This window comes from Encephalitozoon romaleae, chromosome VIII, assembly GCF_000280035.1.
Source record: "Encephalitozoon romaleae SJ-2008 chromosome VIII, complete sequence".
In the NCBI taxonomy this organism is placed as follows: Eukaryota; Fungi; Microsporidia; family Unikaryonidae; genus Encephalitozoon; species Encephalitozoon romaleae.
This window is the reverse complement of record NC_024903.1, coordinates 37,158-60,928: the sequence shown is the minus strand read 5'-3', so window position 1 is coordinate 60,928 and position 23,771 is coordinate 37,158. Positions and strand designations below refer to the sequence as shown.

Sequence of the window (23,771 nt, the reverse complement as noted above, 5' to 3'; positions counted from 1 at the left end):
TTTCTCCATAAGGGCCATAAGATACTTCATTTACACTACCCAAAACAATGACCATCAGCCTCACACCCACCATTCCAATGGACCTAATCCGGCCTCCCCGAGGCTACACAAAACAAGGGATGACTTCTCCTTACAGCCTAGAACTCGGAATCTTACACAAGCATTCCTTCTGAAGTACAGTTTGTTCCCTCTGTATATCCACACCCAAGCAAGCTGATTTTCTCCACAATCACTCACATGCACCTTTTCCGTCATGTCCGGTAGGTCTCCCTTCTTAACAAAAAGACTAGAGAAGAAGGGCACACCAAGCTTTATTCCATCCTCATTCTGCTCCAATATCGTTCCACACACCACTTCATACTTGAAAAACTTGAAGAGCAGTGCTTCAAATTCCACTCTTGCCACCAGAAATTCATCGCACACCTTATATTCATGAACATTTGCCACTCTCACCACAAGCACACATATACTACCATCTTCTAGCACTCTTCCAACATATTTTCTCTTCAGCTCTTCAAAAACCTCTCTTTCCTTTTCTAGGCTACTTTCTAAGGAAACTTTGATTCTGTCCTCAATCTCCACGGTGTAGAACATCTGAAACAGAAGGGGATCACGCCCAGAGAAATAATCTGTGATGCCGCATTTTCTTCCATTGCTCAAATACTCCGTCTTGTGCAAACTGGATACACTAATGGTGTTCACGGCAGCTACTTACTCAATTGATGTATTGGACTAATCTACTGATATGTTTAAATCTAAATAATAAAGCCCCGAGGGTGTATGTGGAGTAAGAAGAAGCTAGAAGCATTTGTAATATTGAACATAGTTGCAGCTGTGATACTTTCTGTCTTGAAAGTTGTGGTACTTGTAAATTATAAGGCTGGAGGTTTGTTGATGCTCGTTTCAAGCTTTGCAAAAATGATGATATCATATCTAAATATACAATCATTTGATTTCAAAATGAAGTACGCATTTATTATTGCAGGTCTGAGCTTCATCGGAGGATATCTGGGTATGGTCTCATACTACTATAAAGCCTCTTCAATATCATACGTCATTTCCTCCGATCTTCAATATTTATTCACAGCACTTATAGCAACAGCCTGGAATGGCACAAGATATTCGTCTACCCAGTGTGTCGGGATACTGATGATTCTGGGAGGGTTCTTTATCGAGATATCCTCTGGAGAAAGATTTTCCATCCCATTCCATATGCTCATTGGAACTCTGTCCGGGCTGTTCAACTCAATCAGCCTTGCCATATTTGAGTCCAAGATCAAGCCGGCCCTTGTTGATTTCAGGAGATTCTGGTGCTATATGACAACATATACATTCTTCCTGACCTTCTTCTCCTTGTTTTATGCTGCAGAAGAAGTGTTCAGTAAAAAGTCCAACTATGTCAAAATTATTTCATCTCCGATCATATATATAGTTTTTCTTATTGAGGTTCTAACAACATATTTGCTATCGGAGATTTCTCTATTCCTGGACACTGTGGAAAGATCTACCTTGCTTAACGTTGTCACGGGTATTTCTGCCGTTGTCTCTGATGTATATTTATCTAGGGAGATAGATGTACAGCGCTTCCTAGCGTTTTCCTTTACAGCGATAGGAGTCCAGATATTCAACTTCTTTTGGAAGGAGGCAGTCCATCCATTTGGCCAAGCATGTACAACATAGAAATAAAATATTGTTTTAATCCTTGAGATGGGACTTGACCAGCAGCTGGCTCGGACATACTACAGAACCCTGTTTCCCATAGACCTCATGTTCAAATGCCTCCGAATAGATGAGAACCGTGAGGTCTCTTTCGGATTGGCATCTGGCGGATACATCCGGTTTCTGACATTCAGGACGGCTGATGAATTCAGAAAGAAGTTGTTGGGGATTGTTCCTGAGAGAATTGATGTTGGAGCCATCTACAGAGATAGGCCTACAAAGCATAATGCTCCAAAGATTGTTGGAAAGGAATTAGTTTTTGATGTTGACCTAACCGACTACCCCAGGGAATGCTGCTCGAAAAAGCTTATATGCAACAAATGTCTGGTGCTGATAAAGGTAGCTGTGAAGATCCTTGATTATTCATTGAAACAAGAGCTTGGGTTCAAGAATGTAGGATTTGTGTTTTCGGGAAGACGGGGAGTACACTGCTGGGTGTTTGATGATACAGCTCTTGAGTTGAGTGATATTGAAAGAGGAGAGATAGTGAGATATTATGATTGTGTGGCTAAAAGAAAGATGTATTCTGAGGAATACAGTAAGATATTGAGGGAGTATTCTCCTTTTTTCGAAAGTGAGGGACTGGAAGAGTCTGTACTGTTTGAAAGAATGTACATAAGAATTGATAAGGAAGTGACTCAGAAGAGTAAGCACCTTATAAAGATGCCGTTTTCTGTACATCCAAGCACAGAGATCATCTCTGTTCCCATTGATCCTTCAGACTTGGACTCCGTAAAGTTAGAGGATTTTCCAAGGTTAAAGGATGTTCTAGAATCACCGGAACGGCTTGATCCATACCTTGATGTTGCGAGAAGTTGGAGAAATTAGGATTTGGATTCTGGTTCCCCATATTCCTAAATGGATGGCAGAATATACGAGATAATCAAGAAGAGTGGAGATTTAGAAGAGCAGATAGACAAGATACTAAGTATTTCACATCCATTGGGCTCCTCCGAAGTTGTAGCGTATCTACTGAAAAGAACAATGGACATGTTCGGGAAAGATCCCTTGTCTCATAGTCGTTTACTTAATGGAATACCATCTTCTCTCATTACAAAATTTGCTCCAGGCCTTTTATCCTTCTACTTCTGCCTTCTCAAAGACCAAAAGACCAGGAGTAGAATAAGGGAAGCAGCAACGGTCTCCATGAAACATGTGCTAGAATCCGTGTCTCGATTAGATGATAACTCTGAGGGAAAAATACATGAATTCTTCTATTTTCACAAAAGACCAGAGTTTGAAGATATCTATAGGGTGTGTGCTCAGAAGTTTAAAACAAGGAGAAGGCTGTTTTTCATTTCAGAGCTTCTTCTTCTTGGGCATTTACTTGAAGACAATGACTACGATGCTGTGAATGATAGCATTGAGGAAGTGTTTTCCCCAGATTTGATTAGGAAACTCCTGGATAGAGGGAAGTACAGAAACAACGAAGAGATATTTAACAGACTTGTCTGGATGTATAAAAGAGGAGAGGATGTGTCTGACGTAATATCCAGAATCCAAGAAAGACACAACGTTAAAGATGGGGTGGCGGAACTATTCCCGGTAAATAAAGAGACAACAAGAAATATTCTTCAGACAAATGATTTGAAGAGAATCGAGAGGTTTTTTAGGGATGCCGATCATATTCCAATGCACATCAATGTGATCGGAAAATACTTAGAGCTGTGCGAGTCTCCAAAGCAAGTTCTTGAATGCAACATTTCCAGAAGATTTGAGATTCAAAAGATGATAATAGAAGATTATGATAAGTTTCTTGAGTATGCCTTCAATGGGCTTGAAGATAGCCCTAGAATTCTGATCAATCTAATAGGGATTGAGTTTAGGCCAAAGCTGGAGGATTTCATTCTTCAGTCCATGGAGTTTATCAGCAGATGTAATGATGCAAAGAGACTGTGTATGTATTTATACTTTATGAAGATTGTTGTTGGAAAGGACTGTCTGAGAAGATCGATTCTTAGGAGGATATTTGATGGATTAGTGTACTTAGACAATGAAGATTACAGAATCAGGTGTATGAAGTACGAAATACTCGGTGAGTTATTTGTACAGTATGCTCTAATGGACAAAGCCATTGAGAATGATGCTTACTCGAATGCACCACATAAAGAGAAAGATATAGAATGCAGATGTCCAGTCTCTGAAGACATCCTTAGGAGAGTAGACACAAAGAATATAGATGAGGATAACGTGAATGTACTCGCAGCCATTATATGGAATGAGCTAGCCATTACGCCGGTTGAGGGAGAGCTTATGGCGATCTCTATTCTACTTAGGAAAATCATAGATAGCACAGGGATGTTTTATGAAAATAGAATTGCTAAGTCAAGCTTTATTCTACACCTTGTAGATATGCATGGAATATCTAGATTCAATGAGACTAAGAGAAGATCTACAGAAGAATTCCTCCGTTTGCTTGGAAGCATGGCAAGGTTCAATCTTTCGAAGAAGTTTCTTAAAAAAATGTTTCTAATATCCTTAGACTACTTCCATATTCTTGACACCAGCTGTTTGATACGAGCTATCATAAAGAATGATAGATATCACTGCTTGTTCATGCTTTGCAATCTAAGTAAGAGTAAAGAAAAGATACTATCGAAGAAGCTTTTGGAATTTCTCAAGAAAAGCTTGAAAGAGGCCCAAGAATGACAAAATAAAGAATGTTTAGCTCTCCAAATCTTTCTTTACATCACATAGATCTTTCTTAGAGATAGGCACCCCATCGTCTATCTCCATGATTCTTCCCATTACTTCGCTTGTGTTGAATTTACCCCCAAGTTTTTTTGCCATCAAGGTGCAGCAGAACAGAATCTTTTTGGTTATATCTGGATCCCAGCACCTTAGGACTTCGATTCTTTCAAGAACCTTGAGTAAGGCCTTCTTGGTTTGATCCGTTCCGTACCCCCCGGCAAGGTAAACACAAATTTTGTAGAAGAGTAGCTGGGATCCGTTGGGGTACTTGCTGTTTCCTATCCAATAGAGAGATTGATCGATAAATATCTTTTGTGAGCATACCAATGTCTCCAGAACTTCGCAGAATACAGAAATGAGAGGTGTGCTGTCTTCCGAAAACAACTCAAAGAATAATATGCTGCAATACTGCTTGAGATGGTCGTCCTGGGTATAATAGTATCTCTCGAGTGCAAATCCAATCAATCTGTCTCTAAGGCTTTTTGGAATTTCAAGTTGTGATAGCACTATCTTAGAACCGGGAATTATGATGCCTTCACTTTCCCTACATTCAAGTTCTTTCTCCAAGTACCTCAAAACATGGCTTAATAACTCCGGGTCATCAGAACAGAGGGCAAGGTCTACACACATCTCAAACACCTTACTGTCTATTTCTATGTTTTGTATAAGGCTTTGAGTAATGGCATGATGAGGCTTGGTAAGGATATAATGAAACCCAACTTCAAGTATCTCTGCAGCTGTTTCTTGTAGTCCCAAGTTAGGGAGGACAATTTCCTCTACTATTGCTTCATGGAGTCTGCCGAGAGGGCGAATGTGCTTCATAACCTGCTTGCATACCATCAAGCATACTCTCGGGGATGCCTTTGCATTTTTCTTTATGATGCTCCCTATGAAATTATTCAGGTCATCGTCACAAACAAGACTTGCCATCTGCATGGCCTCTTCCACAACCTCTTCCACAGAGTTCTTTGCAAGGAGCTTGTAAACCGTACTAAGAATATACTTTCGAGATGTTTCGTTAAAGAAGTCATAAAACCTTGCAATCCTAAACAGGTTCTTCATTATTTCAACCTGCGCACCTCTTTCTGGTGCATCTAAAGACTCAACAACAGAAAGACACGACTGGTACATCACAGAAACAAAACTTTCAAGACTTGGTAGACCTAAGTCATCCCTTCCGAAAAGCTCCTCTATGTACGATAGCTCAATCCTTGACAAAAACGTGTTTTCTTCCGAAGGGTTCGAAAGAAGATACTCAAACTCCTTTTCATATCCCACCCTCTCGAAGATCCCCTTAAGCAAGGTCTCCAGATATTTTTGGCTTGATCTACTGTAAAATGACGCACACATGGGTCTTAACTCCGAAGGTAACCTATATGCAGAAACTATGGAATCTACTAGCAATCCCTTTGCATCAAACTCCCTTTCTAGTACAGCTTTCTCCATTAAAAGGATTCTTTTGTCTTGTGAAAGATTCTTTAAATCAATTCCGGGAAGACAGTGCTCATAGAACATCTTTCTTATTGCTCCATTTATGTCCATGCATCTTTCAACTATGCATCCGTAGGTTGATTGATTCACTGAAATCAAGCTCAATGCAAGGGTCCTTACCTCGTCATTTGGATCATATCTGACTATATCCTTGAATAGATTCACAACTTTCACATTTCGATTCAGTCCCATTTCTTGATAGCCAGAGAGAAGTCTGAGTGCCTCTTTTCTTACTGATTTCTCCTTGTCAAACAGTCTTTCCGAGATCTTTCCTAGGACTCCTTCGTCAATAGATTCCGGCTGTACCACATCCATGGCCAGCTTTAAGATGCAAAGCGAGTTTTTTCTTATCTTCACGACCTTTGATTCAGTAAGCTTGACGAGGTAAAAAAGCACTTTAAAAACAAACTCTGCCCCCTTTGGCATATCGACCAGATCCTCAAATATCCTTCTGAGGAAATTGGATATCCTTGATGGTATATTCGGCTTCCTGCATGTAAGTACAACATTTAAGATCCTACAAAACTCCTCGAAGAGGTCCTGTCCAATCAGCATCTCAATAACCTCTTTTAGAGACTCAGAATACTTCTTAGTATCGCACAACTGGATTTCATTGAACATCAACTGCATTCTCTCAAGGCTGTAAGTCTCAGCTACACTCATGGTTTCAAGGTCTAGGGTATGTATACTCAGAATAAATCCGCCTTGGAAGAAATATAAATGAATAAAATAAGCTTTAATAGTAGGCAAAGCGGAGTTAGTCAGAAGGGTTGTAATCTGAAGGAATCAATAGACTCTTCGTATTGAGAATCTTAGTGAAAACAGGGAATTCGACATTCTCATCAGCAAACTCCATAGTCTTTGACCTTCTAAGAGACTCAAAGGGAATAGCCTCCACACTTATTATGTCCACTGCAGATCTCTTTAGCTTGTGTCTCCCAGCCAGCTCCCTTAAAACATGGTCAACGGCCCCGCACCTGCTTATTGCTCTGCATTCCTTATATGCATTGTGAACCCCACTTCTGCTGCGGTAGATAAAGCGGATCCCGTAGTTCTGGACCTCCTTGAATGAAGGCTCTGGAATTCTCTCGCAGTTGATGATCAACCCCTTGGATGCCTTAATCTTGTACTTCTTCTCAAGGATCTTGAAGAATTTTGCCTTGGCAAACACATGGTTCTTCGTGAAGATGGTTGCAACAAATATCTGAGGCCTTGGATCGCCTTCCGTGGGCATGGCACTTCCGTGAATCCTGTACTCCTTTGTTATCGGGGTTGTCATGTTTACCTTTGAGAATGCCATTGGTTCTGAGGCCTTCAACTTCATAGGGGTAAATTTTTTCGAACTGAAATGCTATACCAAGGCTGGAAGGTCCCTGAAGGCTTGTCTCTCTAGAAGAGATAAGATATTGCGGTTGCCTTGAGATATTAGTGATGTGTGCCAATTTTATAAATTCTTGTGATGGCCCATCGATGGATATTCTCTTGAGGAGGAAGAACCACCTGGAACATCAGCTACAGCAATTTAAACAAAAGGAAAGCGACAGGATCGAACACAGAAATCACCTGGCCAGACAAGCCAAAGAGAAGAGGGAAGCAATAGAGGCGGTGAAAAAAGAAATCCATGAGATGGAGCTAACTCTTCTTGAAAAGAGAGAAAAGTTCGTGTGTCTGAAGGATGAGGTTTCTAAGTACAAGAAGAGGGCCTTAGAAAAGGCTAGAAACGAGTTTGAGGGCCTGTACAGAGAGATATTTGAAGAGGCATCCAGAATCCGTCCCTCAGCAACATTTTCGACATTTGGGGAATTCACAAAGATTAAAGGTCTAATTGAAAGAAATATCTTCCGAAATCTTGGAAGGCGGTTGACAAGATTCTATAGTGAGGAAAAAGAGAAGCTAAGGAAGCATATTTTGTCCCAGATGGAAAAGAAGCTGGAGGATGACCGGAGGATGCATGAGGCTGTGTTCAACATGAAGTTCTTGAGTAGATATGAACAATACTTTTCCGAAAAAGTGATGGAGAGCTTTCTTTATGAAAAGATATCAAGAGGATTTGAATACCATTTCTTGAGCGACAGGGATTCTAATAGATTGGATAAGCCTGAGTGGTTCCTTGATTTTATCCTTGCAAAGCTTAAAGAAAGTAAAGTGGTATTTGATATATACCTAGATTTGAACAAGAAAGATGTCGAGGAAGGTGAATTTGATGGAAGATTTGAAGAACTGGTATCCAGGGTGTGTGGTTTGATAAGGACGAAAATAGAAGAGATATCTGGGTGTAGTAGTAAGCAAAAGAGAAATCTGATGCTGCATCTTGGAATGGAGATTCTGAAGTTCAGATATGAGGTTTGCCACGACTACGGCATTATTCTTGAATTTTCCGAACTGGGAGATGCCTTATGTAAAGAACAAAAGAAGTATGTTCGTGAGAAGTTATCGAAAATACATGAAGCGAGGCATGTGAAATGGTTTGGTGGATACAGGGAGCTTTTGAGGGAATGTCTTCTCTATATCTACAGATTTAGGGCACTGGATCCTATCTTTGAGATGGACGATGCAATTCAGATAATTGTCGATTACAACAAAGTATTCCTAGAAAGTCTCAGGTATATAAACAGGCAGGAAATAAAGGTTCTTTGCTGGGTGTACAGCGAGTTTGAAAGGCTCAAGGCATTTTTGTTAGATCAGGAGAGCGAGGTTGTTTTTGACACAAGGCTGAACATGGAGAGTAAGATTGTGAATGTAAAGAAGAATGGGAATGCTCAGGATATGCTCCATGAGGCTGTGACAGGATCTCTAGAAAGGATTTCTGAATTCAATAGTGAAAATCTCAAGCTGATCATGTCATTAGCAGCTAACGATACAAGCGAGGGGCTTCGGCCAATCAAAAGGTTTTTCCATGACCCGAGCAGAACCTTCCGGAATCTGGTGATTGACGTTGGAAGGTATCTTGATGACTATAAGGAATGCTTATCTTATGACGCCATAAAGCGGGATGTGAAGGAGAGAATAGATGGGGTTCTACTCGAGGAGATAATATTGAAGTGCAGGCTTGAAACCTCGGAATACTTTGAGTTGGCTGAAACGATAAAGAGACTGGAAGAGATGTTTGGAGAAGGAGAATGGAAGAGTGGAATGGGATTAGAATGTGTCGGAGACATATTTGAGGGAAGGGATCCCGGGGAAGGCCCACTATCCAAAATGATCAAAGGTTTGTATGAATGACGAATCTTATTGGTCTTCCAGTCTTTTGCAGGCTCCACATTCTGGATCTATGATATCCCCTTTATTATGCATGAGATGTAACAAACTGTTGGCCGGCACCCCGATTTAAGAAGCAGATGATCAAAAATGGGAGATTTGGGTATAACTCTTTAACACCCAAGCTGATGGTTATCACTGGGGTACTAATAGCGGTTGTGTTGTGCATGATAATGTTCCCATCTCCTAGAGAGATTGCCGTTGAAGCAGAAGTGTCTAATGATGAATTCCAAACAAAGACATACCTTCAAGCCTCGAGAAAAATGAAAGAGGAACTAATGATAAAAAAAGAAGACTTTGAGGGATTTTATTTCACATTGAGGCTTATAAATCCTGCAAGAGATAGAGTTGTAATAATAGTAAATGGAACAAAGATAAAGACAATAGTGAGCAGCAAGTACATAATCCGCTTTATCGAGACGATTGAGAACAGGGACAAGTCCCCTTTCTACTTCATATTTCTTTCGTATCTTATGGGGTCGCTGTACTTCCCTGTCGGAACCATCAACTTTGTCTCGAACTCTGAAGGGGTTTGGTACAATAACGTCTGCTATAGGGGGCATCCAGCAATCTTTAGAAGAATATGCTTACTTCTGGTAAGAGACATTAAATAAAACCATTTTGAGAAGACGTTTATTTACTCAATAGGCCAACAAGGTCTCTGTAGAGAGCAAAAACCTTTGCAATCTTACTGGAGATGGCTTCCATTTCCGAGGAAACATCGGCACATAATTCAAAGGACTTGGTTGTCTCGAGGAGTTTTGAATCTAGCTCTTTGGAACGGGCTGATATTTCCTTTAACTTCCTAAGAACTTCCATTTCATCCATGGATGGGGCGGAAAAAAGAGATTTGTGCAAAAGAAAGGGCACGACAGGACTCGAACCTGTGACCGATTGATCTGCAATCAATTGCTCTACCTCTGAGCTACGAACCCTAGGCGTATACAGCAGGTCCTCCTTCACGACGAGAGATATAGGAAATAAATCATGATAATCTATGGCCTTGATGAAAAGCACAGCAAACAGAAAGAAAGAGTCAAAGTCAAAGGGTGCAGCCACAAGGCTAGCTACTCCATTTACGATCAAGTGCTTGTCATGCGGAGCTTACATATACAAGAACAAAAGGCATAATGCTACTAGACAAGTGGCTCAGGGTAAGGATTATCTGGGAGTTGAGAGCCATCGGTTTTATATCAAATGTACAGGATGTAATGAAACATTGAGTATAAGGACAGATCCAAAGAATGGTATATACATCACTGAAAATGGGTGTGTAAGGATAGATGGGGAAGATAACATCCAAGACAAAATAGAAGATTCATCTATACAGTTGAAGAAGGAATCAGACATGAAAGACGAAATAATTAAACTTCGAATGCAGACGAGTTATGTCAATTCATCAAATTCAACTCTTGATGGATCAGATAAGGTGGAAGAATAGTATGGTCTAGTTAAACTCTTTATTCAAGTATCTATAAGATCCATAGCTCTTTGCATGCATCTCAGTTGTGGTGGTATGAACTTTGTAGTGCTGAGATAGGTTATCTGACCTGGAAAAAGCTTTGGAGCATCCAGGAAACTTACATTTATGAGGTCTTTCACCTGTATGCATCAAATTGTGACGCTTCAGATGCTCGTATCTTTTGAAGGCGCGCTTGCACTCATTGTATGTGCATACAAATGGGCGGTCCTTTAGACTTCCACTGTATTTCATGTGCCTTCCTCTACTTCCAGGCTTTGTAGAATCGGACCTCTCCTTACTTATACTATTGCTTTCGGCTCTCTTGCCATCGCTGGTGTATATGTTCTTGAGTATACCGTCCATGATGCTATCTGTCCATTGACAATTAAAAGGGTATAGTTCGTTTACATTATGGAATCCTTCAAAGCCTTTTTTCTGCGTCTCAAGCTTATACTCTCCGCAAGAAAGCCCGGGGCTAGAAAGCTCTTTGTCTACGCCTTCAAGTTGATGGGGCCTTTTCCCATCATACATGAAGGACTCCATGCTCTCAAGAACCTTAGTGTTTATGGCATCACTACATACAACTTCTAAGCCTTGCTCTCCGAAGAAATCTTTAAACCGCTCCAACTTTTCTACATGTCCTGCAGACCTCATGTATTCACGTATCTGGGAGGGGCTTGCACAAACACCAAAGCATTTAAACACGCTCGCAAGATCAGACAGGTTGAACAAAACTCTTCCATTCACAAAGAAGACATAGATCTTTATCCTGGTATTGGGCAGAAGCACCTCGTTTATGTCTGTTCCAGATGATACTCTTGAAACAACACTTTCGACCCATAGTCTAAGGTCTTGGCCTGTTCCTTGTTTCATCTTTTTCCCTTTGTAATGTGACAGGGCGAAACTTTTAATGATCTGCTCACCAATTGAATTTGGATGGTCTCCTAATTCTTAGACCAATTGTTTTTTGTGTCTTTGCGGTTGGATGGGAGCCCACCAAATACATCGAGGTTTAGGAAGCATGGGCTACGACTGGATGGGATAAAAAAAATATTGTGAAGAGGGGTTGTAGTATTCTACCGCCATTGATTTGGAACAACACAGAGAAGATTAGCATGGCCCCTGCGTAAGGACGACATGTATAACTTGAGAGGCCGCTGGATGTAGATCCAGCTTTTACTTTAATATCTTTTGTTTCTCTTTTTATCTAAAAGATCTCTCGACTGTAAAAACTGGGAGGCTGGCACCCTAAGAAATGTTTAATGAATTTTTCAAGAAGATTGTAGACCAGATATCTAAGGTTTCAAAATTCACACCTGAGGAAGTCGAGAGATGTATGGAGAAGTCTTTCCAGCCAAGGAAGCCCAATGTAACTCTTTTCCTCATCAAGATATCATCAACTGCACAAGAAGATGCTAAGGAGTTATATGAAGCACTTGTTAGGGCCAACGTTGATTTTTTTGAGAATATAGTAATAAGAGGATCCTCTGTCTGTTTTGACATAAACAAGAAGGTAATACTAAGGGACGTGCTTGGATACATCCAAAAAAACAAAGATACGTTTGGAAGCAATGATATTGGTAAAGGCAAGCGCATAGTTGTGGATTATAGTAGTCCTAACATTGCAAAGGTCTTCCACATGGGACACCTCAGGACAACAATACTAGGGCAGTTCATTGTGAACCTACTGAAGGCTTCTGGATACGAGACTACTAGCATAAACTACTTTGGAGACTGGGGAAAGCAATTTGGGTTTGTTTTGCTTGGATACGGTAAGTATGGAGATGAGAAGGAGTTGGAGAGGGATCCACTCAAGCATCTGCTCAATGTCTATGTGAAAATAAGCAGTGATGCAAAGGAAAACCCAGATGTTGATTCTGAGGCAAAGGATCTTTTCAGGAAGATGGAGGAAGAGAAGGATGAATGGTGTATAAGCCTTTGGAAGAAGTTCCGGGAGTTAAGCATCGAAAGATACAAAACCCTTTATGAGAAATTGAATGTGAGGTTTGACGTCTACTCTGGTGAAAGCATGTACAATGAAAAAGGAAAAAAGATAGTCGAGACATGCGAGCTAGTGAGGACGGATGCAGATGGATCTAAGGTCTTTGACCTTGGAAAAAGGGGGAAGGTACTTGTGATGAAGAATGACGGGACAACACTCTATATAACAAGAGATATTGCAGCTGCAATTGAAAGGGTTGAGGATTACTCTCCAGAAAAGATTATTTATGTTGTATCTAGTGAGCAGAATAAACACTTTGAAGATCTTTTCAAGGTGCTTGGGGTGCTTGGGTATGACGAAGATAAGTTTTTACATGTGAGCTATGGGCTGGTTGCTGGAATGTCTACAAGAGCAGGAAGGGTTCAATTTCTTGAGGACATAATCCAGGAATCGACAGATGTGATGAAGAAGGTGATGCTGTCGGATACTAACAAAAGTTCGTTCACTATGGCTGAAATGGACAAGACTGCAGAGATTCTTGCCATATCAACACTACTTGTTATGGATTTTACCGCCAGAAGAGTCAAGGGCTATGAGTTTGACATTGAGAAAAGAGCCAGAAACACCTCCGGGACAGGGCCATATCTGCAGTATGCTCATTGTAGGTTGAAGAGCATCGAGGTCAAAAACAGCAAAATTGACTACAGTGATATAAGTACAATTGATTTTACACTTATACATGTTCCAGAGGTCACTAATCTTGTCTATAAGCTCTTATGGTTCGAGCACATTGTAGAGAAGTGTCTAGAGGATTATGAGCCTTCAAGAATTGTTACCTATTTACAGGACCTTGCTAGCACCATCAATGCCGCAATAAACAGCTTGAAGGTTCTGGGTGTGGAAAAGGAGCTTGCCAGAGCTAGACTTCTTGTTCTGTCCTCTGCCAGGATTGTTCTTCACAATGGGCTGAAAATCCTTGGTGCCACCCCCCTGAATAAAATGTGATTTCTTTATATTTCTCTCGATAAGAAGGCCTTTACATGAAATCAAACTTAGAAAAATACGTTAATTATAGAGTGAAAGCCAGGATGAGGGATGGAAGATGGATGGAAGGAACAATGTTGGCTGTGGATGGAGATACGAATGCAGTTCTTGATGACACAGAAGAATTTAGAAAGATAAAAGGAAGTAAAGAAGCAAGGCGCAGGATCCTGGGGTTGGTGGTAATTAGGGGGGACTTCATAATGGATATAGAAATCATCAGTAAACCATATTCATAACACCATTCAAAAATCCTGTACAAATAAAACATTTTAAAAACTCAAGGACTTTAATAACGAGTAGCTGTTGCCTTGGTTTGTAGAGTGGAACCAGAGATAATTTCAATCAATTATCTAAGCGATCCTTATTAACTCATTTCCTAACCTGATGTACCCTCAGCCCCAGATCCAGGAGAGGTACCACTCCGTGCACTTATACCCCCATCAGGAGGAGCATCAAGGTCACCTTGTGACTCACTCATCTTAGTAGCATTAGCAAGAGTGTTATTTTGTGCCCCATTCGTCTCAGCATTACCAAAGAGATTAAATGATTTAAGATAATCAATGAGGGTACAGTCCTTAAATAGTATCTTGTGTGAACATAGCAGTATAGCCAATACCAATAAAAAAGTGGCACCTATGATAACATACTTGGTAGTAGAATCAAATTCTTCATCAGAGTCTTCTTCACCAAGTACTGGAACATCCTCTTCATGCATGAAACCAAGGCGGGCAAGTACCATCAATAATCCAATAGCAAATATCCCTCCACCAATATAGTTTCCTTTGTTCTTGTAATCAACAATACCCAGTCCTCCCATTACTAAACATCCTGTTATTATAATTGCTAGAATTATCTTATCTCCTTTCATATTTTTCCTGTAACTCAGAAGAAGTCTTAAGCACTCACTAAATATGTAAGGCAGGAATATGGCTCCAAAGAGACCAAACTTGCTCTCTTCCGGCAAACCTCTTGGGGCAGCAGCATCTTGACCTTCACCATTAGCAACAAGAGGGTAGAAGAACATCATCTTGATACAAACCAGCATCATAATTATTTCTAAAAGAGACACAATGACACTTGAATTTAAAAAGCCATTATCTCTCTTAAATCTTTCTGCTGTAACTCTTCTAAGCATAGTATCCACTGAATTCCAAAGAAATCCTAAACACGATAAAACCAAAATGCCTCTTAACCCAAGTTTAGAAATATCCTTAACTTGTTGTTTTTCCGTGAACGTACTTGAAAGTTTAAGTATTCCTCCAATGAATGCCAGCACTGCTGAAGCGACATGAATGTTTAGTGTCCGCTTAATAGATTCACTATTAACTTTTAACATTTAGTATGGGTTTTTTTCAAGAGTATATTTATACGCTTTCTATTTCCTTATATGGAAATGGAATTAGGCTGTATTTGAAAAATAAGTCAGCAATTTTTTTGCATCAATCAGTTTGAAGTATATAGTAATACTTTCATATGAAAATTAAAAATAAAGACTTGTTATACATAAGTAGGTTAAAAATAAGAGGACAATTCATTTACCCAATGAGGTAGTGGAAGATGGGTCAATCATGTATTTCCTGAATAAATGAGTATACAGATTGGTTGGACTTCCTACTATCAACACTTTGTATCCATTATTTACTATTGCTTCAGCTACCTCCTCAAGGGCTATATTTGCATTTACTCCGAAATGCCCACATCCTCTGAGGTCGAAAAGAATGTTTTCCCGGCAAAGAACCTTCATCGTCCTTACAGACTCATTAAGGTCTCCAAACGAAGTCAAGGAACTAATATCCACGATTCTATACGCCTCTCCCTCTACTATTTCGTTTGATGACTTTACATTTTCATTTAACTCGAGATTTACCTTTGTACCTTCAGATTTGTTCGTACCTAAAGAGGATCTTAGAATGTAAATGAGATTAGTAGCTATTCCAAACACAAGCCCAGATATAGGTGTTAGGTACCAGGACACAAAGGCAGATAGCATTAGTGTCACAAGGTCCATCCATGACAGTTTGAATATTGGAAGCCATAGGTACGAGTAAAGGAAACCAAATCCTATGAACATGGGGATGGTTCCGGAAAGAATGAGAGGAATACTTTCTCTTATCCGCCCTCCAACAACAAGTAGAGAGGATATTACAACCGCACCCATAAGAGAATGGAGTCTGCTTCTTCCTCCAGATTTGTTGAAATAAATAGATGTTGAACAAATAAAATAAATTGGATATCCAAAGAACGCAGATACAATGTTTGCAACTGACTGAACTCCAAGCTCCTTATTCAAGTCTGCTTTCAGACCAAAAGATTCTGCAAAACTTGGTACATTCACAGCAATGTGAACTAAGTTGAATAGAGATAGTCCGAGGATGTTCATCAAGTTGGCCTTGATGGCCCCCACATTTATATTTTCCATCCTGAGGAGCTTCAGAGTTGCAAACGAGTCAAGGTTGATATCCTCGGCCTTTGGAATCAGCCCCACAGATCTCATCCATTCTGTATCTTTTCCTGCAACTGCAAAGACGATATAGAATGCTGCAAAGATGCCAAAAGAGAGCATGGGAATCATCAGGAAGTATGCAGGAAACATTATGTCCAAGGCCACTGCCAAAAGTGCAAGTCCTATGGTTACCACAAGACACCCATTAACATATTCCCATGTCATTGTATATACTTCCTCATACCCACACTCAATAGACATTATCCCTATGGATACCATAACTCCATACAGAGCAGACACAGGGATGTATCTGAGGCTGTTTCCAATTCTAAACCTTTTGAGAATGTAGGAGAACAGAGCAAACAATACGGTACTAAGAAATATACAGGCATATGTGGTAGATATTTCTTCTCCTAGAGAGGAGGACATTTTGAAGCACAGCTTATGAATCTTGCGAGTATCCTTTTGTGCTTCAAATATAGCGCCTGCACACACTCCTCCCAATCCACTAAACATACCAAACACAAACTGTGCTGCTATTGTAGAGTATAAGAACATAGTTGCGCTTACATTTCCAATGTTCCTACTATGGCTCTTCTCAGAGCTCAATAGCTTCGCTCCAAAAGAAAGGAAGTCCAAAGATGTTAATGTAAACAAAAGAAAGCTGCTAGATATCAGAGACAAAATCCTCTGCCTTGCTGCTTTTATCATACTTTTCATTGGGGTTACCAAATTTTGTCGAACTTCGTGGTTTATTCCATCATGTAAATATTAAGACTTTGCCTTTTCAAGAACGAGGCGCCTTCCATAGAGATGGGTACTGCTTCCAAAATGCCTAATGGCTGCATCAACCTCGTCAGGAGAGCCTAGTGTCACAAAGCAGAACCCTCTACTAGTTCCCTCCCTTTTTATTGGGATCCTTACATCCACCACATGGAACGAATCAAATATCTTTCTAATTTCCTTCTCGGAGGCTTGAAATGGAACATTCCTAACAAGAAGCTTATTGATTGCCCGGTCCTTTTTTGAATAATCTTTCGGCATTTCCTCTTTTGTATCCTTTGGAATATTGCACACAGGTGCATACTCGCAGTAGATGACCTTCTCCTTCATTCTTTTCAGACTCAGCTTTTTGTAGCATTTCCTAGCCTCTTCTTCTTCTTCAAATTTAAGAAGTGCTAGGCATTTAGAAGGTGCAATGCTAATTTTGCATCCACTATCCACAAGGTCTAGACACTTCATAAGCTCCATGTTACGAATTATCAATGTCCTCTTATCAATCTCTCCAGTAAGATTGTCCAAATAAATCCCATTGTTCTCAAGAAATTCCTTTGTTTCTTGGACTAGGTGTGTTTCAATAAGGGCCATCCTGGCACCTAAGTCCTTGTCATTGATGTCAACAAGATCTTTGGCAGCAATCCTTTCACTTTCGCATATCCTTTTCACGACCGACTCAAAGCTGAAGAACAATGTGTTGTAGTGTTCGTACTGGGATTTCTCCGCCTTATCCTTCCACGGATACATCCTTGCCTTCATTCCCCCAATGGTCTTTACACTTCGATATGCTTCCACTGCACATTCTCCTTCACTGAACTTCACATATGCCCCCTTTCCTTCCTTCAGATCCAATAGTCCAACTTCCTCAATCTCTCCATACTCTTTGAACGTGTCATGAATAATCTGTTCACTAACTTCCATAGGAACATTCCTGATGAAGATTTTTCTTGAGTATTTGACCATCCTTTTTTCAGACTCGCCCATTTGAACAATGTCTTCTTTCAGAGCTTCGCATCTTATCTTCTGGTTCTTGAATAGAGACCCATTTCGGTATTTTATGGCTTCCACTCCCTCTTTTTCCTCCATGTATCCTATAAAACATATTCTTCGGAACCTCCCTTGCCCGTTTCTTGCCATAAACACATCTGTTATCCTTCCATGCTTAGAAAACTCCTTTTCAATTTCTTCCTTGGTTGTGGACAACGGTAAGTCCTTGACAACTATCCTCATCCTTAGAGGGCAAGCCGTTTCCCATGTAAATACTCCAATGTTATGAAATTCTAAGGGATATCAGAAGTCAAGGCTTATTCTGTAGATACAGTATCTGTTGTACATGTCTGCTCCTTCCTCTAAAACTATTTTGATATGGTCTCCATCCCGATTAATGTCTAGACACCCCATGCTTCCTCCGTTATGAAACTCCATTCTGGTATATCCAGAAAAGTGATTCGAGGCCGCATATCCTTTTCCCTTTGTGCAATGGAATCCTCTTTGGAAGAATATTCGGATCTTCTGCAAATATAGTGTCTGCTTCAGGTAAATATCTATGGACTGCTGGGTGCCATGGCCTGAAAACCAGCACGTGTCTTCATTCGTGTCAAACATACACCATGCTTGAGACTGGTTAGAGCTTGTCTCCACATCATCGATGATTTTTTTCATATCTACAATCATCCTCGAGTCCATGGGAGACGATTCTTCTGATGAAATAGTTCTTGCCGAGAGAATGGATAATGATAGTAGTGAGATAAGTATGGTCGAGGTTGTAAGAAAATACCAAAGACCAACCAGAGTGAAAAGAAAAGGATCCACTCAGAGTTCTCAAACTTCAAAGGCCAGGAGGAGGCAAGGAGTGGAAAAAGCCCAATATGCAGATGATCTCAGTTCAAGGGAGCCTGGGAGTGATTTCTGTGAAAAGAAAGAGCTGTGTAAAGTAACGGTTGTTGATCAAAACTCCAAAAAAACATTTCATATGAAGAAAACAGATACACTGGAGAGTATTTACAAGGCTTACCATGAGGGAAGCTCTCCCATCAAGATGAAGTACAAATCTGTTCCTGTTTCAAGACACTTGACGTTGGAAGAAATAGGGTTTGATGGAGATCATTGCATCACAATCCATAGGCAGGGACAGGCTTCTGGGGAGTTTGGGATTGAATTGAAGATACATGTCGATTGCACTAAAACAATTGAGGTCAATCTTTGCAAGGAACTCATGATTGAGGAAGTTTTCGAAAAGCTTGAGGAGATGGGATTCCGTGGAGATCTTCTGGTTAGGAACGGGGTTGTTTTGGGTCGTAAGATGAATATAAAAGATGTGCTGCAAACTGGAGATGTTGTAGACCTTGTGAGCAAGGATGAGATTGAATACAAAATCTAAAGTCCAAAACAAAATAAAGAGTGTTATGAATGTATGAGCCCATAGTATGACAGAAAGAAAATGCTTTAGGGTGTTTTGTACATCTGAAAAGGAAAGAATGGCAAATGAAATTGCTCAAGAGGTGGATGAAGAAGAAACAAGGAATGTGATAGAAAAGGTCCATAACACTTCAAGCCTCCTATAAGACGTATTTGAGTCCTGTGAAATCAGTCTCTTCAAAATTTTCAAATATAAACATTCGAGAAAACCCTAATGACCATGGATAGATCTCTGAAGCTCTACAACTCAATTACCAAGACCAAGGAAACCTTTGTGCCTTCTCGAGGCAACGAGGTGAAGATGTATATATGTGGTCCAACAGTATATGACTCACCCCATATAGGACATGCAAGGACCTATGTGATGTTTGATGTCATGCGGCGTGTTTTGAGTGACTATCTAAAATATGATGTGAGGTTTGTGATGAACATAACAGACATTGATGATAAAATAATAAGCAGAGCCAATGTAAGTGGTGCATCTACAGAAGAAATCACTAGGAAGTATACTGAGGAGTTTTTTGAAGATATGGAGGCTTTAAACGTCAGGCAGCCCTCGTTTGTCACATTTGTAACATCTTATGTAGACAAGATTGTAAAGTTTATTGAGAAGCTTGAAACAAATGGATTTGCTTATGAGAGCGGAGGAAGTGTATATTTTGATCTAGAAAAGTATCAAGAAAAGCACAACTATCCGTTGTTCAAGAGTAAGGATGGTATAAACAGCGAAGGTGCTGAGAACAAAGATAAAAGAGGTTCGTGGGATTTTGTTTTGTGGAAGAAGTCTAAGGAAAATGAACCTCGATACAAATCCAAGTGGGGATATGGAAGACCGGGATGGCACATTGAATGCAGTGTAATGTCTAGTGATATTCTTGGGGGAGACCTTGATATACATGCTGGTGGGATTGATCTTGCCTTTCCTCACCATGAAAATGAAATAGCTCAATGCCAGGCCTACTTCATGAAAGAGCCCTGGGTGAGGTGGTTTCTTCATACAGGACACCTGAACATTGATGGGCTGAAGATGTCTAAGTCTCTAAAGAACTTTACAACAATCAAGGAAGCTTTGGAAATGATTTCTCCACGGCAGCTAAGGGTTCTGTTTCTATATCACCAATGGAACAAAGACATGAGCTATGAGAGAGAGCACCTCAAATTTGCGGAAAGCATCGAGAAGAAGATCTTCAACTTTATGTCTATAGCAGAAAGCATGAGAAAGAATACATTAGGATTTAAGACTTTGGAAGATGTGGACAGGGAAGTTTTGGAAGAGCTGAAAGATGTTCAAGAGTCTATTCATGCCGCAATTCTTGATAACATCGATACACCTACTGTGATGAGGAAGGTTGTGGAAATGATAAACTTTACAAACATCAGAATAAAAGGGATATCCCCATCTACAATTCTGGTTGTTAAGGATTACATCAAGGAAATTATGGAAATGTTTGGATTGAGTGAAGGAGAAGCACAAGCATCTTCTAAGGAGGATTTGGTTGCACAAATGCTCAGCGACTTCAGAGAAAGCATTAGAGGAATGGCAAGGAGAAAAGAGCCCTACTCGAACTTCTTCCAGAAATGCGACTGGGTGCGGGAAGCCATTAAAGATTATGGATACATTATTGAGGACAACAATGAGGGCTCCATTCTGAGAAAGAATTAAACTCTTTATTCCGCTTAGGATTTCTTAACAAACTCCTCCATGAACCTGTCCTTATCTTTTGATGTCCATTTCACTTGCGGAAGAGAAGAAAGTTTACAGATATCATCCAGGTCTGAACTCTTCTTGAACCTGACATCCACAATGTTTCTAGATGCAAGAAATCCAAAGATGAATCTCATGAAATTTCCATACATGTTTATACATTCTCCTTTGTACCTTATTCCACATACATGATCGACCTCAACATTCCTCACAAACTGAAGAATGGCCCTGTTGTTGGTTTGACAACCCTCTGGGAACAACACACAAGGCTCTGCAATCTTTTTGTAGAAACGTCCATTTCTAGCATCCATGAAGCCTGACTCGGTGACATAGTAGAAGTTATTGATACCTGTAAGATACTTCAAAACAAATATGTCAAGGAAGGAGGATGCATTAGAAGCCAGAACTTTAGGCTTTACCTTCTTATTTGAATTAATCCTAATCAGAAACTGGACAACATTTATGTTTGTCCCTAGAAGAAGTAGAACAAGAGGAATCTTCAGAAGTATTTTGAAATATCCAAAGATTGAGATGGAACTTCTCCTAGAATTAACAAATGGGTTTATTCCAGAAAAAGGATCGTTATACTTGGAGAACTTTTCCATTATTAGGGCTACTAAGATTCAAAAGTTGAGGGCATGAGAAGCTTAAGTAAAGATCTTTAATTAGTTTCGAGGATGCCACAGTCTCTTATTTCAACCTTGTATCCCCTTGCCACTTGCCCATTTTGGCTTCCGTACTTGGCTATTCTGTGCACAACGCTCATCCCCTCAATTACTTCGCCAAAGACGACATGCTTTCCATCAAGCCATGGGGTCTTCTCAAGGGTTATGAAGAACTGAGACCCGTTTGTATGCTTTCCACAATTTGCCATGGAAAGTATGCCTTCTTTCGAGTGTTTCAGGTTGAAGTTTTCATCATCAAATCGGTCTCCATAGATACTTTCCCCTCCAGTCCCATTATGTGCAGTGTAGTCCCCACCCTGGACCATAAACCCAGGAATTATCCTATGGAAAATGGATCCCTTATATCCTGCTCTCTCAGGCCTTTTGCAGAGCTCCCTAAAGTTTCTTGCTGTTCTTGGAACAACATCGTCAAAGAGCTTCATCACAATCCTCCCGAGCCTCTCCTCGTTTGCATACACATCAAAATAGACGTTCTTGTTCTCTTCAGCTACGTTGGAGTGGGTGTTCTCATCGTTCTTTTCAGACATTGGGTATGGGGGGTAAAGAAAATTAACGTTTTGAACACAAAATTTTTCTAACCTCATGGAGAAGGAACTCTATGATCTTTATGACCGTCAGATAAGGCTTTTTGGAAAAGATACACAGAAATTGATAGAGGAATCCCATGTTGCCATAATACAAGGCCCTCCATATGTATTGGGAAGGGAAAAGAGGATCAATGATGTTGGAGGAGAAATACTAAAGAACCTCGTTCTCCTTGGTGTAGAAAGGGTGACTGTAAATAAACATGTCATCTCCTCCTTCAAAAGAATGTTTGTTAATGAAATCACCAAGATAAATGAAAAAATAAGGGTAGCCGTCATTGATGAACAGCAAACAGAGGAAGCCTGGAATGGATATACTCTAGTTATACTTATTGATTGCAAGGGCCAGACAACATGCCCGGGGATCTATGTATGTTCCAGATGTATGGGGTTTCATCCACTTGGGAAAAGGCATTTGTGTAGAGAATGTAGTAACATCTCGGTTGTTCATGATTGCCTTCTTGGCGCAATAATTGTGCAGGAGTGGGTGAAGAGGCTTCAGAAAAAACCCTTTGTTGATGAATACTACCTCGAAATATAAAGACCACAGTAGGATTCGTGATTGTTCAAAAAACATCCCTAAGCTTAGAACATGGGTAAAGAAGAAGTAAATGGAAGAAATAAACAGAGAAGATACAATGAAAAGGAAACAATAAAAAAGTTTCTAGTGTCCAGCAAGGGTATATCATTCCTAGTAGACCATGTCAACCGAGAATCTTCCAATGAAGATGTTCGTCCCAATAAAAAATCAATAGAAAAGGAGGTATCCAACCTCATCGACTATTATTTTGCATGGATAAATGGCCTTCCTATCAGAAAGAACATGACCATGAGCAAATATGAGTTCCTGAAATACTTGGAGGATTTCTGCAGGAAGAACGATGTTAGCAATCTATTTGAATTTTTGTTTATTTAAGAAGTAGAGGGGCAGACCTTGTACAAAACGGGACACTTCCTTTAGATCCTCCTAGTCATTCTCCGGCTTGAAGACTTCATTTGTCCATTTTTGGACAAGCGTCTTTGCCATAGACCTTACTTCTTTAGTCTCCTTTGGATTTATACTATAGAAATAAACAATCTTTCCCACACCGCTGACTATTAGATGTTCCTTATGGATCTTCATGCTCTTAAGTACATCAAGGAGTCTCTTCTTAACCTTAATGTTGGGCATGGATCTGTCTGGAAGAGGTTCCAGCCATCCCTTGACTTCATTGAGAATTCCTTCATCTAGTAGGCTCTCCTGCAGCCCTTTATTCATCAGAATGTCAGATACTTCCTCAACATTTTCTATCTTTCCCGTTGCTGGCCGGCCTTCCAGATTGTTTGTGTTATCCTTTTTCAGAATGTCTTTCATCCTCCTTTTTAAACACCTTGCTACTTCCAGAGCCTTCTCAGGATCTAGCTCTCCTTTTCTTCCCAGGCCCTCAGAAGTCTTGGGTTTCTTCTGTCTACCGTCCTTCCCTTCAGAATCTCCTCCTCCTGCTTCTGGGTAGCCTTGACAACCTTCCTTATCCATGGGCCATTTCCACTATAGTAATTTCCGTTTTTGTG

The 23,771-nt window shown here is 40.2% G+C and overlaps 23 protein-coding genes and 2 non-coding genes across 25 annotated transcripts; 13 read left to right on the top strand and 12 right to left on the bottom strand.

Moving 5' to 3' along the window:
- Positions 1 to 60: 60 nt before the first annotated feature.
- Positions 61 to 594, bottom strand: EROM_080600 (DNA-directed RNA polymerase subunit E'; the record flags this gene model as incomplete). Its single annotated transcript, XM_009266702.1, has 1 exon — positions 61 to 594. The coding sequence occupies one exon, from the start codon at positions 592 to 594 to the stop codon at positions 61 to 63; it is 534 nt and encodes a 177-aa protein (XP_009264977.1).
- A 186-nt stretch (positions 595 to 780) lies between these two features.
- EROM_080590 (putative nicotinic acid transporter) lies at positions 781 to 1,680 on the top strand (the record flags this gene model as incomplete). The annotated part of the gene is made up of 1 exon (XM_009266701.1): positions 781 to 1,680. One exon carries the CDS (start codon positions 781 to 783, stop codon positions 1,678 to 1,680), a length of 900 nt encoding a protein of 299 aa, XP_009264976.1.
- A 27-nt stretch (positions 1,681 to 1,707) lies between these two features.
- EROM_080580 (DNA primase small subunit) lies at positions 1,708 to 2,547 on the top strand (the record flags this gene model as incomplete). Its single annotated transcript, XM_009266700.1, has 1 exon — positions 1,708 to 2,547. The coding sequence occupies one exon, from the start codon at positions 1,708 to 1,710 to the stop codon at positions 2,545 to 2,547; it is 840 nt and encodes a 279-aa protein (XP_009264975.1).
- A 30-nt stretch (positions 2,548 to 2,577) lies between these two features.
- Positions 2,578 to 4,368, top strand: EROM_080570 (hypothetical protein; the record flags this gene model as incomplete). Its single annotated transcript, XM_009266699.1, has 1 exon — positions 2,578 to 4,368. One exon carries the CDS (start codon positions 2,578 to 2,580, stop codon positions 4,366 to 4,368), a length of 1,791 nt encoding a protein of 596 aa, XP_009264974.1.
- A 15-nt stretch (positions 4,369 to 4,383) lies between these two features.
- EROM_080560 (chromosome condensation condensin complex subunit G) lies at positions 4,384 to 6,564 on the bottom strand (the record flags this gene model as incomplete). Its single annotated transcript, XM_009266698.1, has 1 exon — positions 4,384 to 6,564. One exon carries the CDS (start codon positions 6,562 to 6,564, stop codon positions 4,384 to 4,386), a length of 2,181 nt encoding a protein of 726 aa, XP_009264973.1.
- Positions 6,565 to 6,658: 94 nt separating this feature from the next.
- Positions 6,659 to 7,180, bottom strand: EROM_080550 (ribosomal protein L18A; the record flags this gene model as incomplete). The annotated part of the gene is made up of 1 exon (XM_009266697.1): positions 6,659 to 7,180. The coding sequence occupies one exon, from the start codon at positions 7,178 to 7,180 to the stop codon at positions 6,659 to 6,661; it is 522 nt and encodes a 173-aa protein (XP_009264972.1).
- Positions 7,181 to 7,371: 191 nt separating this feature from the next.
- On the top strand, positions 7,372 to 9,123 carry EROM_080540 (hypothetical protein; the record flags this gene model as incomplete). The annotated part of the gene is made up of 1 exon (XM_009266696.1): positions 7,372 to 9,123. The coding sequence occupies one exon, from the start codon at positions 7,372 to 7,374 to the stop codon at positions 9,121 to 9,123; it is 1,752 nt and encodes a 583-aa protein (XP_009264971.1).
- A 116-nt stretch (positions 9,124 to 9,239) lies between these two features.
- On the top strand, positions 9,240 to 9,773 carry EROM_080530 (hypothetical protein; the record flags this gene model as incomplete). Its single annotated transcript, XM_009266695.1, has 1 exon — positions 9,240 to 9,773. The coding sequence occupies one exon, from the start codon at positions 9,240 to 9,242 to the stop codon at positions 9,771 to 9,773; it is 534 nt and encodes a 177-aa protein (XP_009264970.1).
- A 249-nt stretch (positions 9,774 to 10,022) lies between these two features.
- Positions 10,023 to 10,094, bottom strand: EROM_080520. The gene has a single exon. It is a non-coding gene; the product is annotated as a tRNA-Cys (tRNA).
- A 71-nt stretch (positions 10,095 to 10,165) lies between these two features.
- Positions 10,166 to 10,600, top strand: EROM_080510 (hypothetical protein; the record flags this gene model as incomplete). Its single annotated transcript, XM_009266694.1, has 1 exon — positions 10,166 to 10,600. One exon carries the CDS (start codon positions 10,166 to 10,168, stop codon positions 10,598 to 10,600), a length of 435 nt encoding a protein of 144 aa, XP_009264969.1.
- A 6-nt stretch (positions 10,601 to 10,606) lies between these two features.
- On the bottom strand, positions 10,607 to 11,494 carry EROM_080500 (putative zinc finger domain-containing protein; the record flags this gene model as incomplete). Its single annotated transcript, XM_009266693.1, has 1 exon — positions 10,607 to 11,494. The coding sequence occupies one exon, from the start codon at positions 11,492 to 11,494 to the stop codon at positions 10,607 to 10,609; it is 888 nt and encodes a 295-aa protein (XP_009264968.1).
- A 195-nt stretch (positions 11,495 to 11,689) lies between these two features.
- On the top strand, positions 11,690 to 11,833 carry EROM_080490. The gene has a single exon (XR_657240.1). It is a non-coding gene; the product is annotated as a U6 snRNA (small nuclear RNA).
- A 43-nt stretch (positions 11,834 to 11,876) lies between these two features.
- On the top strand, positions 11,877 to 13,568 carry EROM_080480 (arginyl-tRNA synthetase; the record flags this gene model as incomplete). Its single annotated transcript, XM_009266692.1, has 1 exon — positions 11,877 to 13,568. One exon carries the CDS (start codon positions 11,877 to 11,879, stop codon positions 13,566 to 13,568), a length of 1,692 nt encoding a protein of 563 aa, XP_009264967.1.
- Positions 13,569 to 13,603: 35 nt separating this feature from the next.
- Positions 13,604 to 13,843, top strand: EROM_080470 (U6 snRNA-associated Sm-like protein; the record flags this gene model as incomplete). The annotated part of the gene is made up of 1 exon (XM_009266691.1): positions 13,604 to 13,843. The coding sequence occupies one exon, from the start codon at positions 13,604 to 13,606 to the stop codon at positions 13,841 to 13,843; it is 240 nt and encodes a 79-aa protein (XP_009264966.1).
- Positions 13,844 to 13,983: 140 nt separating this feature from the next.
- Positions 13,984 to 14,943, bottom strand: EROM_080460 (hypothetical protein; the record flags this gene model as incomplete). The annotated part of the gene is made up of 1 exon (XM_009266690.1): positions 13,984 to 14,943. The coding sequence occupies one exon, from the start codon at positions 14,941 to 14,943 to the stop codon at positions 13,984 to 13,986; it is 960 nt and encodes a 319-aa protein (XP_009264965.1).
- A 195-nt stretch (positions 14,944 to 15,138) lies between these two features.
- Positions 15,139 to 16,770, bottom strand: EROM_080450 (sulfate permease-like protein; the record flags this gene model as incomplete). Its single annotated transcript, XM_009266689.1, has 1 exon — positions 15,139 to 16,770. The coding sequence occupies one exon, from the start codon at positions 16,768 to 16,770 to the stop codon at positions 15,139 to 15,141; it is 1,632 nt and encodes a 543-aa protein (XP_009264964.1).
- A 51-nt stretch (positions 16,771 to 16,821) lies between these two features.
- On the bottom strand, positions 16,822 to 18,057 carry EROM_080440 (polyadenylate binding protein 2; the record flags this gene model as incomplete). Its single annotated transcript, XM_009266688.1, has 1 exon — positions 16,822 to 18,057. The coding sequence occupies one exon, from the start codon at positions 18,055 to 18,057 to the stop codon at positions 16,822 to 16,824; it is 1,236 nt and encodes a 411-aa protein (XP_009264963.1).
- A 60-nt stretch (positions 18,058 to 18,117) lies between these two features.
- Positions 18,118 to 18,513, bottom strand: EROM_080430 (hypothetical protein; the record flags this gene model as incomplete). Its single annotated transcript, XM_009266687.1, has 1 exon — positions 18,118 to 18,513. The coding sequence occupies one exon, from the start codon at positions 18,511 to 18,513 to the stop codon at positions 18,118 to 18,120; it is 396 nt and encodes a 131-aa protein (XP_009264962.1).
- Positions 18,476 to 19,207, top strand: EROM_080420 (hypothetical protein; the record flags this gene model as incomplete). The annotated part of the gene is made up of 1 exon (XM_009266686.1): positions 18,476 to 19,207. The coding sequence occupies one exon, from the start codon at positions 18,476 to 18,478 to the stop codon at positions 19,205 to 19,207; it is 732 nt and encodes a 243-aa protein (XP_009264961.1).
- Positions 19,208 to 19,459: 252 nt separating this feature from the next.
- On the top strand, positions 19,460 to 20,908 carry EROM_080410 (cysteinyl-tRNA synthetase; the record flags this gene model as incomplete). The annotated part of the gene is made up of 1 exon (XM_009266685.1): positions 19,460 to 20,908. The coding sequence occupies one exon, from the start codon at positions 19,460 to 19,462 to the stop codon at positions 20,906 to 20,908; it is 1,449 nt and encodes a 482-aa protein (XP_009264960.1).
- A 14-nt stretch (positions 20,909 to 20,922) lies between these two features.
- EROM_080400 (hypothetical protein) lies at positions 20,923 to 21,555 on the bottom strand (the record flags this gene model as incomplete). Its single annotated transcript, XM_009266684.1, has 1 exon — positions 20,923 to 21,555. The coding sequence occupies one exon, from the start codon at positions 21,553 to 21,555 to the stop codon at positions 20,923 to 20,925; it is 633 nt and encodes a 210-aa protein (XP_009264959.1).
- A 56-nt stretch (positions 21,556 to 21,611) lies between these two features.
- EROM_080390 (peptidyl-prolyl cis-trans isomerase) lies at positions 21,612 to 22,163 on the bottom strand (the record flags this gene model as incomplete). The annotated part of the gene is made up of 1 exon (XM_009266683.1): positions 21,612 to 22,163. One exon carries the CDS (start codon positions 22,161 to 22,163, stop codon positions 21,612 to 21,614), a length of 552 nt encoding a protein of 183 aa, XP_009264958.1.
- Positions 22,164 to 22,218: 55 nt separating this feature from the next.
- EROM_080380 (hypothetical protein) lies at positions 22,219 to 22,761 on the top strand (the record flags this gene model as incomplete). The annotated part of the gene is made up of 1 exon (XM_009266682.1): positions 22,219 to 22,761. One exon carries the CDS (start codon positions 22,219 to 22,221, stop codon positions 22,759 to 22,761), a length of 543 nt encoding a protein of 180 aa, XP_009264957.1.
- Positions 22,762 to 22,812: 51 nt separating this feature from the next.
- Positions 22,813 to 23,136, top strand: EROM_080370 (hypothetical protein; the record flags this gene model as incomplete). Its single annotated transcript, XM_009266681.1, has 1 exon — positions 22,813 to 23,136. One exon carries the CDS (start codon positions 22,813 to 22,815, stop codon positions 23,134 to 23,136), a length of 324 nt encoding a protein of 107 aa, XP_009264956.1.
- A 51-nt stretch (positions 23,137 to 23,187) lies between these two features.
- EROM_080360 (hypothetical protein) lies at positions 23,188 to 23,736 on the bottom strand (the record flags this gene model as incomplete). Its single annotated transcript, XM_009266680.1, has 1 exon — positions 23,188 to 23,736. The coding sequence occupies one exon, from the start codon at positions 23,734 to 23,736 to the stop codon at positions 23,188 to 23,190; it is 549 nt and encodes a 182-aa protein (XP_009264955.1).
- Between the last annotated feature and the right edge of the window lie 35 nt (positions 23,737 to 23,771).